The sequence below is a fragment of the Phlebotomus papatasi genome, chromosome 1, assembly GCF_024763615.1.
Source record: "Phlebotomus papatasi isolate M1 chromosome 1, Ppap_2.1, whole genome shotgun sequence".
Lineage (NCBI taxonomy): Eukaryota > Metazoa > Arthropoda > Insecta > Diptera > Psychodidae > Phlebotomus > Phlebotomus papatasi.
The window spans coordinates 107903530-107915478 of record NC_077222.1 but is presented as its reverse complement, the minus strand read 5'-3'; the positions used below and the strand labels follow the sequence as shown (position 1 = coordinate 107915478).

Below are 11949 nucleotides of genomic sequence, written 5' to 3'. Positions count from 1 at the left end.
AGCATTTACGCGTCCCCTGTGAAAAAATACTCAAATAATAAGCAGTATTTAGTATAAAGATATGTGATCATTCACAGAACCAGAAACCCATTAAAAATGCGATAAGAAAAGTGTCACACATATAATTACCGGAATTACCCATAATTTTTTTATTACATATACCCATATGATCTCAATACAAACACGTCTCGCAGTTGGATCTTCTCAACAGTCAATGAAAAACTTGCCGTTGAACAAGATCAACATCTGGAATTCTTACAGATTTAAGGATAGAAAGTGAATCATTGGGAATGTACAAAAGCTGAGAAGGTAAACATTAAAAAATAATGATCAGTGATCTTTGAAGGTAAGGCGTAGGTTGGAAGCAAACAGATCTTCATGTGATTTGCAAGATGTATCATGGTAATACCATGTGGTATTCCCGAAATTTTTTCAATCAAACGCAAAGGATCATCATGAATGAAACATTTTATCTTACATATCTCTTTTGTTATCTTTGATCTGTGGTGAGTAAACATACTTTTAATCGATCTTTTTTGCAATGCTCGAATACTACGGGAGAGATAATTGTAAGCCATCGATTGTTAGTATGTAAGATTGTATTTTCTCATAATTTTTTTGCAATCTAAATTTGGAGGGAAATAGAATCACGATGCTTGGTAGTACCAATGTACAAAGTTCTTCAAATGAAGTCCATGATTGACCTTTATATCTATCATCTTCCTTCATCTAAAAACTTGCTTTTTGAGATATACAAAAACTGGATTCAACAACTTTGTTCACATTTGAAAAATAAACTGTTCATATACGCTAATGACCTTGGATCCCTCATTCCTTGCATTTTTCAAGGTCAAAATATTTATAACTCTGGAAAGTGTTTTTTTTACCGAATGAATATACATTAATTTTGTTTACAAAATTTTAATTTCTTATATAATTTTAATTAATATACACTACCGTTGGGATTCTTAGGTTGGAAGGATTGATAAAGAAAGAACTCTTTTGAGTCAAGCCTTCTAAACCGGACTGACTCTCATAGTTCTCCAACTTATAGGTACAGCAACATAGACCTAGAAGGCAATGACACCGTAACGGCCTAGAAGCGGCCCATGAACGGATTTGAATAGTAACGTGTATTTCAGCCAGGATTTTTGCAAACATATAATTCATTGGAAATAGGTTTACATTATGTTAAAGGGAATATCGACGGCTCAGAATATAAAACGATCCCTAAGAAACACTCTGGAAACACAATTTAGTTGACCACCGAAGAAGATCCCCATCAGGATCGAAAGCTCTGGGCAAAACCAAAAAAGTGTTTTCATCTTAGGGTGACTAACATTTTCACTGGCAATCACCAGAGACATTCCTCTAAAATCAATTACGCCAGTTCATCGTTGAGAGAATAAAACGAATAAGTCGCGAATAGCCTTACAGGAGAGCGATTTCAAGTTGAAATTCTATATGCTGAGTATAGAATTTTTAAGATTTCAAACCCCTATAACTTTAGGAATAATTAACATTCCGGTATAATATTCACTGTATAATATTGCGGGTGTCAAGGGGTACCCGAAAAGCGAAAAAAAACGAATTTTGCAAAAAATCGAGTTATTCGACTTATATTCTGACAAGTCGATATAAGTGGCGCAATAGGCAAGTGGCGCAAGTGGATAAAATCTCTAACTGGACTCTTACAATTGTGAGTTTAAGTCCCGTCCTATGGAATAAAGCTTCGTTAAAATGTACTGACTCTCCCCTAAAACTTCAGGAGCACAGAAGAAACATCCACATTGCAGGGAAGGCTCTCCTGGGCCGTCTACGAACTTAGTAGATTCTTCCAACAAGGGATCAACAACTATATAACATGATTACATCGTAACAAATATCTCGTTACGATTGATAAATAATCAGGTTGATACAATTATTAACCGGTATTAACCGCTAATGACCTTGATCTGCCATTTTTCGTGTTTTTCAAGGTCATAAATAATGTGCCTGTGGATGACGTAGTTATCTGTCAAATGAAGAGAAGTCAATTTTGTTTAATATGTATTCTACATCCTAAAAAGTTTTAATCGAATTGAAACGATTTTATGATCCAGTGAATAACCAGATGACAGTCTTTCTTATTATACGCTAATGATCTTGAATATGAAATTTATCACTATTTTCAAACATTCGTAGCATCCCATTCCAAAATAATAAATTTCTTTAAAAAAACACATTTTAGAATATTTTAGCATGAGTAACAAGCATACGGAAAAATAAAAAAGTAAATCCGAGAAACATAAATAAATTATGGGTACTTTACCGATTTATTACCGATAAAGTCCGATGCATTCGAATTAAAAATTTCAAAATTTTTCATAATATCCAAATTTAAGCAAATCGGTTGAAAAATGGGCCCTTCAAAGTTGTTAAACTCTGACCTTCCAAAATTCGATATCGAAATGTTTTTCGAACATAGGTGTCTAAGGACGAAAACCTCCAAAACATATTCGAAAATGAGAGAAAATCTTGTATAGGCAGGAGAGGATAAGGGAAAAAGGAAGAAAAGACTGTCCTAAATATTGTTAAGCTATGGGGGAAGTCGTCGAAGACTGGAAGTAAATATCTCTTACCGTTCGACCTCTAGCCGTGCCACAAATTGAAAAAAAGTGCTCTTCCTTTGAGTTTAAGCAGTAAAATTATGTAGTTTCTTTGTCTACCGAATACAGAAAAATCATTTTTATTTGAAGAGTCTTTCAGTTTTTAAAAAATTGTAATTGATCTGAAATAATTATCGATAGCCTGGTTCAATGATATATCGTCGGTTTCATCGTTTCATCAACCATTGTCGTATCTGCATTTATTTTTTATCTCGGGTGGAAGAGCCGACGTTTCTATCGTTATATTTGCAAAAAACTAGTCTTTGAACTAATGTATCAGCGGTTTTTAGTCTCTCAGCTTAAGTCGTAAGTGTACCTAGGTCATTAGATTGACTTTTATTTTATATATCGGCGGGTTTCAATGTAATACCACTCATAAAATTAGTGCTCGAGCACTCTGCGAATTTCGCTCGACCGTTGTTTTACATCCCATCTCATATCAAATGTTGTATTTTCCGAAGACCCGGAAAAGTCACTGTGTCGTATAGTTAAACTACCTTGTAAAAGAAACCCTCCCTACAAGTTCCTTTTATGCCCAATTAATCTTAAAGTCTTCCTACAGTTAAAATCGAAACTATTTGTCTTGTAGAATTTACAGAATGCCTTACAACTCAAGGTGAAGGCTCCAATAAAGAAAAACAGGTGAACTAACATAATTTTCTGTGTCAACAGAGTTTCATTTGCTTAACCCAATTACTGACCCTAGAAGATTTGCTGCAAACCTTTTACTCCAGGTCAAATTTAAAGTTATTAATGTTAAAAGAAAACCTGTCCAAAATTTAACTTACTACTTCCTTTTATCACAAATTTAGGGTCAATGAATCGTATGCCATTGAAAAGTGATCATCAATACTTGTTTGATGACTCTGAATTAGACGAAAAAATCCTATACAGCAGACTGTTAGACATACTTGAGTTTGTTTAACATACTCGTAATTATATGAGATCATTTGAGATGTATTATTGACATTATCATAAATTTAGCGTCTGGTTAATACATAAAAATACATCAACTACATTGTGAAGAACATAGCTTTGTGTTGAAGCCAGACTTTAACTAAATAGCCAAACAACCCACGAATTCACCTGATTAACATCGCGGAATTTCTGCCTCAGCAGCTCTCCGCTAAAATCACAAAACCATTGGCCAAACTTGTACTCATCATTCAGTTTACTTCTGATCGCGTTGGAGAATTGACGAACATCGCGAGAACTTCCCCGTTGTTGTCCATTAAATACCAATTAGTTGGCAAATTGAAGTGACAAAAGAGTGATAAGACTAAAAACAATAATAATTGTTTCAAGATCACGTGTAAGTGCAATCCTTTGTATTTTTCTTAAACAAAAAATAAACATTATCATAAATTTTGCCGCAACACTTTTAAAAGCATTGATTGTGTGGAAAGTCCCGGAGTTTAGTGTTAACAGCAATTTCTACAAAATTGTCTGTGCATTTCTTTCAAGTGCACATTGGCTTTTAGTGTACCATTGAAAGTATGGGGTGATATCACACTTATTGACAAACTCTTTCTCTTGCAAAAACAAACACCAAAATTGCGAGATAAATTTTCAAAGATAACCATCTGTGCATATTCTACGGAAATATCAGACAAGAAAATTCCACTCTTGAGATAGATTTTCAGTATAAACTTGCTATTTTTTTATCATCTTCACAATTTACACGTTAAATTTCCGGTTTTGTTCTATCAACATCAACCTGACGCATTTAAGAAGCAAATAGGCAAACTCTTCAAGCACTAAACCACGCGTTAACCCATTAATACCGGGTTAAATATTCAATGGGTATTTTTTAAATAATATCTTAAATCATTTATGTCAAACAACTCGGTTCAAAGTTTCACCAATTTCATCATTTTAAAAAGATTAACACTTTAGCGTATACGTCAGGAGAGAAACCAATTCTTTTCTAAATATAAAACGCTCTGACGAGAATAAAATCAACTAAATATGTTTCCCAGAAGTCTTCCCTTATACGGACTTCAGACGTAAGGTCTTTGACACACTTACGACTTAAGCCGAGAGACGGCTTAGTGGAAAATAGACATGTGGTTTAACCAATATTTCGAATATAATTGCGCTAAGCCCTATCTCGGTTAATTCTCAAGTCTGTCAGGGCCCTAAGGCCCTAAGTTCAAACATTCCTATTTTTTATCAGTCAAATTTCTTTTTTTTTTTAAATTGTGACAGGATTTAAATATTAAGGACAAATAATAATTAAAACCTTCTCGAAATGAGCTAAACATCCTATAGTCTGAAGACCGTTTTCAACAAGTAAGCGCGGCTTACTAATGCCAGTTCCTCACTACGATGGCTTTGTTGTTGACTGAGGATGAGCTAGGATGAACCAAAACCCTTTTCAGACCTTTTCTGACGGGCTGTCAAATGGAATGGCTGTCAAAAAGAACTCTTTCGAAAACGCTCTAAAATATGTCTAAAATCGCAAGCCGATGAGTCATCTCTTGGGGTAAAACTTCCTAGTCTTGCGAGTGGAAGAAGGACCAGTAAGGGAATTCTGTAACAATATGACAATGTCGTATGACAAATTTAAAATTTGTTATGTGTTAAATCCACAGGAATTTATCGAAGTCCGAGTGAAATCAGTTATTCATAGAACCCCTTGTAATGGTTGGGCTTTAATGTTGTCCTTAACCCGAATTTTTACCAGAAAAATTTGCCGTATGACATTGTCATATCATTACAGAATTCCCCTACAGTTCATCAAACGAATTTCGTGCAATTTTGCTTCCTTTTTAGTTTTCGGTTTTGGGCAAAGTGGGTAACAAATTTGACAGACTATTTTTTCTTGAAATCTGTGGCTTATAGTGTAAGTATGCCAAATTTCGGCATAGTTGCATGCAAGCGTCAAAGTCTCAAGTTTGAAATGTAATATTTTAAATAAAAATTGATTTTTTTAATTCTTTCTTCTGAAAGAGTGTTGCATGGAACTTTGTAAAGAGTTTACCGTCTTTATTTACTCTAAAATCATTCTTAATAGATTTTAAAATGAATAAAAATATAGACATAGCTTTGGTACCTTATTTCGGCCACCTTCATTCTCATAGTTCCTTGCCCTTCGGGAATTCTTCCAATATCTTTTTCACGTCATCTCGTTTGTCGTAGCTACATTTTTTGTTATTCTTTTGCATTGTATAATCTCTAGAGTACGTAAAATCTAACAGTTCAAGGAAATTCGAGGAACAAAAAAGGTGGCCGAAATTACAAGCTGGCCTGAATTAGGCACACTTACCCTAATATGAATAAATATGAAGTGTTCGAAGTCAGAGTGTGTGCGAAGCCTTGAAAGACTTCCCCTATCATTTGAATTAAGTTATTTGAAATACAGTCAATTTTTTTTATAGTAGCGCCAATGGCGCCATCTATGTAATGTAAATGAAAAAGTAGCTCGTTTGAAAAAGAAGCGATTGAAGTAGAATAATTTTAATTTTAGAGTAATTGAGTAATTAAAAAAAATTTCAAAAAGTTACTATATTCGTTCCGGTCTTAATGGGTTATTCAAACGATCTTAAAAAAAAACAATAAACTGCCACATGTTAACAGATGTTTTTATCTCATTTGCAAATTAATTGCATATTAAATATTTACCAAAGATTGAAGTATAAAAGTCATCAACTTAATTGCAACTGATCACATTAAATTGAGTGTTATTAAAAGTGTGGGAGCAAGGGTATTCGTGATCGGTGATATTTTTCCCTTTCCAACTCTGGAAGATCCCGCAAATTAAAGTGATTTAGCACCAATCTAACCAGTCAGTCTGCCAATATTTGTGATCTTGAAAATTTTAATATTCAAACACCCACCCTCTTATTCGATCACTAATTTTCTAATATCTCAATCACAGCCGACACGAGGATGATCTTGCAGAAACTATTAGCCTTGAGCTTGATAATAGGCCCGGTGTTGTGTGAAAATTTAAAGAGTGTTGCAGAATGGCGAGATTTAGAGTTTCAATTCCCAACACAAGCAGATAGACAAAATGCCTTAATTCAGGGAAAATATGTCCCAGGCAATGGTGTACCAATTGATGTGGATATTGCCTATCGAAGTATGGGTGGATCATTAATTTTTGTGACAATTCCCCGATTTACCACCGGAATTCCCATCACTTTGGGAACAATTTCCGGAATGGCAACAACAAATGGGCCCATGATAACCGCATATCCGGACTATCGAACTCAGAGTAGCCATGGAAAGGATTGCGATGGTATCACGTCTGTCTTTCGGGTCAGTGTGGACAAGTGTAAGAGACTGTGGGTATTGGATACGGGCAAGATTGGAGATTCCCAACTCTGTCAGCCACAGCTTCTTGTCTTTGATCTTACCACCGATCGTCTGATTCATCGCTATCGCATCCCAATAGACCAGTTCAATTCACCAAATTCCCTACTCGTCACTTCAGTCGTGGACGTACGAAATCCACCTCCAGGAAGATGTGACCAAACAATGGTCTACATTGCAGATGTCACAGGATTCGGAATAATCGTATACGACTACAAACGCCACAGATCCTGGAGAGTTCAGAACAAACTCGCCTTCCCTCATCCCAAGTACGGAACATTCTCAATTAAAGGAGACAGTTTTGACCTCATGGACGGGGTTCTGGGATTAGCCATCTCCCCACCAGTGACAAGGACAGCGAGAGGAGGATATGGACTTTTCTACCCATCCTATGCAGATGACACTCAAAACACAATCCTTCCTACTACCAACAGACTTCTATTCTTCCATGCTTTGGCATCAGCAACAGAAAATGCTGTTCCCTTGTCCCTACTCGATAACTCAACAATTTGGGAAGATGATCCAGATGCCATGCCCCGAAGCTTCAGGGTAAGTAAACCTCTTGTCTCACTCAGAGTAATTTATCATTCTAACCGTTAGTGCGTATGAGATCTTAAACACGCTCTAAAATATTTAACGACTTGATGGCAAAGTCCACATAACAACATTCTTTCTTATTTGTTCTTTACTGGAAGATTTTTTGGCTTCATTATTTGTTTTTCTTTCTCCAACGCAATTACACCTGTCTAAGTATCAAGTCTTTGTCTCTTACTTTTTTTTGCGATGTATCAGAATTTCTAAGGAAGAAAATATAAATAGCGGGATAGAGTTTTAAATTAAATTAATAAAATTGATTGCTAGGAAATAAGACAGTGATAGAACTTCTGGGGCTTCTTGCGATGTTATCTGACAACAAAATATATTTGAAATCGGTCAAATGAACCCAAATCGATGGACCTTAACACGAGCTTTAGACCTAAGGCTTAGCCATATGGCTTAACTTCTCTAATTTCTTCTCAGTGAAGAGTTTAAAAAAAATTACTAAGGATTAGATTATTAAAGATAAATGATCTATTCGATTTTGAAAAATTAAGGAAATTGATTGTTATTTAGGATTTTGAGAACTTCAAAAACTGGACTAAACCTCTCCTAGTCTAAAAACCCATCTAACTCATAATGGTCGAAATTAAGAGATCAGAAGAGTCTAATAGAGAGCATTCCGTTTTTTCATTGCCTTAAATACGGAACCAAAAAAAATGTTTCCGTAAATCTGACCGTTTTTAATTATCTCAAGCGCAAATAAATGATTTTACAAAACACTACATATTTCTCTATAATATTCGAAATTTGTCCGTTAATTGGATCAGCATTTGTCGAAACTTGCTAGGTCGGTAAATGAGAAATTCTCGTAACTTATTACGGAAATACACAGTTTACACTAGAATCTCTGATTTAAGCAGTATCTCTGGACGATTATCCATCTTTTAACTTCTTCTAACTTTCCATATAATTTTAAATTATAAAGTAACAAAAAACACATTATTTTAATATTTTTTATCACCATTTTTATATTATATTATAAATTGACCATTGCAAACTTTCTATAGGTACAAACCCATCATTTGTCTCTCAAATGATATAAATTCAAAGGTTAAAAGAAGTTAAGCTAAGTTTCACAAATGTGTAAAGAAACTTTTGGCCGATGAAAAATGCCCAACTAAAGAGCATTTTCCTTTCCATTTCTTGATAAATTCCTCGGAATTTTCTTCAAGGAAAAGTCTTATTGGTGTCTTTAGGAATCTGTCAGCCTACGAAATTAGCCAGATTTAGCAAGATCGGCTAAAAATTTGAAAATGTTTTTGAGATTTATTGTAGAAATATCCTTGTGTTTGAAATGGTGTTACGGTGAATTTTAAACAGAAAACTTTGTAGAAACTTCCAAAGAAAAATCAAAACTGCTTTCAACTCCTTTACAAAAAATGCCAATAAAAAATCCGATCCGCCACCTTAAAATTATCAAAATCGTATTAAAATATAAATTATGCTGATTTTCCCGTTCTTTCTTCTGAGTTCCTTTAGCCTAAGAATACTCTTCTCAAGCTTAATCGGAATTTTCTACAAAGAAAAACTATTTAGATCTAGAACGGTTTTTTACTTTTGTAAAAATCCGTTAAAATCGGTGCATAAATGGATAAAAAGACAATTTCTTGAAAGAACAGTTCCGAAGTAGATCATTTAGTCCAAAATATAAAGATTTAAGATCCTAGTGAAGGATTTTTTTGGATTTTTAAATAAATTAAAATTTATAAAGATTGGATTAAAATTGGAATTAAGCCATTTTTTTCTAAGAAAATTCTTGTTCTTCGGATTCGAAAAACATTCTGTAAGGTAATCCTTTCAAAAATATTCTCACCAATTGATATAGTTTATAATTTAACCCCCTATTTTGACCAAAAGAAGATTTCTGAAGTCTGATTTGCAACATTGTTGAAGGCATCTGAATATTTAAAATTAGATTCTGTTCAAAATAGCCCTGTTGTACCTGTACCCTAATTTTACTGCTCGAGCTCAAAGAGAGAGAGCAGAACCCACTTTTTTTTAACTTATCACAAGGCTAGTGGTCAAACGGTAAAAGATATAGACTTCCGGTCTTTGTCGACCCCCCGCTCCTACCCAACCATAAGTCAACATTAACTAGGAGTCTTTTTTCTTCTTCCCCATACCGCTCTCCTACCCCTTCAAAATCATGTTTTTTGGTTTATTTCAAAACGGCTCCTACAATCTTTAGTTAAGACACCTTATGTCCGAAAAACATTTCGATATCGAATTTTTTAAAGGTCAAAATTTAACCAATTTGTTGGGGGAGCTATTTCTCAACCAATTTGCCTTAAATTTGGATTTTCCAATTCTAAGTTAAACTTTCCAAAATAATCTTGAGTCATAAGAAATTATAACAGTTAAGCCATATAGCTAATAAGCTTTGGATCTGAAGCCCGTATAATGCCCTAGACACATTTACGATTTAAGTCGAGAGACGACTTAGTGAAAAATGATGGAAATGTAGTTTAACCATTATTTCGAATATAATTACGCTAAGCCGTCTCTCGGCTAATCCTTAGGTCTGTCGAGGGCCTAAGGGTCCAAATAGACTCAGGCTGATCCTTGAGAATATTTAGTATACAAAATCTGGCAGTAAAGGATCCGGTAAAAAATTTTATCCAAAGAAGTTCTAATTGATGATCCTAAGCCCACAGTGTAGTTTGGGATAAATTTACTGCTGGCTTTACAGGCTATTCTCGAGGATCAGCCTGAGTCTATTTAGTCTTTAAGGCTTACCCATATGGCTTAACTTATCTAATTTCTAACCAGTCAATTTTTTTTACACACTTACGACTTAATCCGACCGATGACTTAATGTAATTAACGTCATAATAATTTTACTAAATGCCCATTAGTTTCCCACTAACTAAGTCGTTTCTCGGCTCAATCCGAGAGACAGATTGGTTAGAAACTAATGAAAATGTAATCTGATCGTTATTTTGATTACGTTAAGCCGTCTCTTGGCTTAAGTCGTAAATGTGTCTAGGGCATTAGGATTGGATTACTAAGGGCAAATTATGTATTAGAGTTTGAAGAACGAATTTAATTGGTCGCTATTTAGGATCTTGAGATCTTTGGAAACTGGGCTTTACTCTTATAGGCTTCGCCACCTTACCAAGAAATTCTCGAGCTATTCTGAAAAGATTTTCTGATTTTGTTGGTGATCTTTTTTAACCCTTTAAGGACGGTTGGAACACCGGGCGAATTTTTAAATTCTCAAATTCATAATTGATTTTATTTATTTTTTATACTTCCAATTTTTTTAAGCAAAACCCTTTTGGCAATAAAAACTACAATCATCCGTAATATTTTTCATTAAATCGAAAAATATCATTCATTGGTATTGTCAGAAAAATTACTTAAATTTTTGGGCTATTTTTGTCCCTATCGTTCATAGAAGTATAAAATATACCGAATCAGACTCTGTTGGACTTTCCAAGGTTAGATGTAAGACTTATCATTGATTATGTTTCCCAGATTAATTTTTATTGTTGATTTTCAGTCCGTAAAAAGTGTTTCGTCGTTAAAGGGTTAAATCGTTTTAAGTAAAATAAAGAATTAGAAAAAAATTGAAATTTGTTCAAATTTCTGGGGTGAAGTTTCTGTTCACGAAAAATATAGATTAAATTTAAATTGTAAAGCATTTCTTGCACGTGGGGCGAGATTTTATGAGTGTCTAAAAAATATAAAAATTTCCAAGATGAGTCTCAAAATTGTTTGGTATTTCCAACTGAGCAGCATCATGCAAATTTTGGCAAAGGAAGAATTTCCAGTCTCAAACCCATAAATCAGAGCTTAAAAAAGTTGGACAAAAAATAAATAAATTTGTGGAGGAATCTCCTAAATCTCAAAGATCATGGAAAGATCCCGAGACTAATTTGTCTGCGTATTTTATTTATTGCAGGAAATTGGATACAGAGGAACCCAGAGTGCAGCCCAAGCAACAGATTCCAATGGGAATTTATTCTTTGGGCTGATGAATCCCATTGCTATTGCTTGCTGGGACACGAATACCGAGTACACCAAGAGGAACATCAAGATTGTGGCCCAGAATGATGAAACCCTCCAGTTTGCCAGTGGACTGAAAATTGTCATGAATGGACGAGGGGAAGAGGAACTTTGGGTGCTGACCTGCCGGTTCCAGAAGACAATGACAGGGACGAGGAATTTCAAAGAGATCAACTTCCGGATCCAGGCGCTTCAAGTCAGTAAATTGCTCGGAGGGACAAGATGCAGAGGAAGCGATACGACTAGCTTTGCATTCCCAGAATTTTAAGATCTAATTTTACTAATTACTGCATTTTGCATTTACAATAAACAGGATAATGTAAGTGAGAGTGAGGAATAAAGATAATTCTCCAAAGAAATTAAATTTTTGGAAGAC

General features: G+C 34.6%; 1 protein-coding gene across 6 annotated transcripts; it reads left to right on the top strand.

Moving 5' to 3' along the window:
* Positions 1-246: 246 nt before the first annotated feature.
* LOC129799146 (major royal jelly protein 1-like) lies at positions 247-11932 on the top strand. Of its 6 annotated transcripts, none has more exons than XM_055842823.1 (3): positions 247-309; positions 6529-7514; positions 11470-11932. In XM_055842823.1, the coding sequence occupies exons 2-3, from the start codon at positions 6540-6542 to the stop codon at positions 11839-11841; spliced, it is 1347 nt and encodes a 448-aa protein (XP_055698798.1). In that variant the 5' UTR covers positions 247-309; positions 6529-6539; the 3' UTR covers positions 11842-11932. The 6 variants fall into 6 exon arrangements, with proteins under 6 accessions (XP_055698798.1, XP_055698797.1, XP_055698793.1 ...); XM_055842822.1 differs by lacking the exon at positions 247-309 and adding an exon at positions 3817-3960; XM_055842818.1 differs by lacking the exon at positions 247-309 and adding an exon at positions 4031-4149.
* The last annotated feature ends 17 nt before the right edge of the window (positions 11933-11949 follow it).

Coding starts and splice junctions, on each gene's coding strand:
- LOC129799146 (XM_055842823.1), top strand. CDS start 6,540: ATGATCTTGCAGAAACTATTAGCCTTGAGCTTGATAATAGGCCCGGTG. Junction 7,515..11,469: donor CCATGCCCCGAAGCTTCAGG/GTAAGTAAACCT, acceptor TATTTATTGCAG/GAAATTGGATACAGAGGAAC.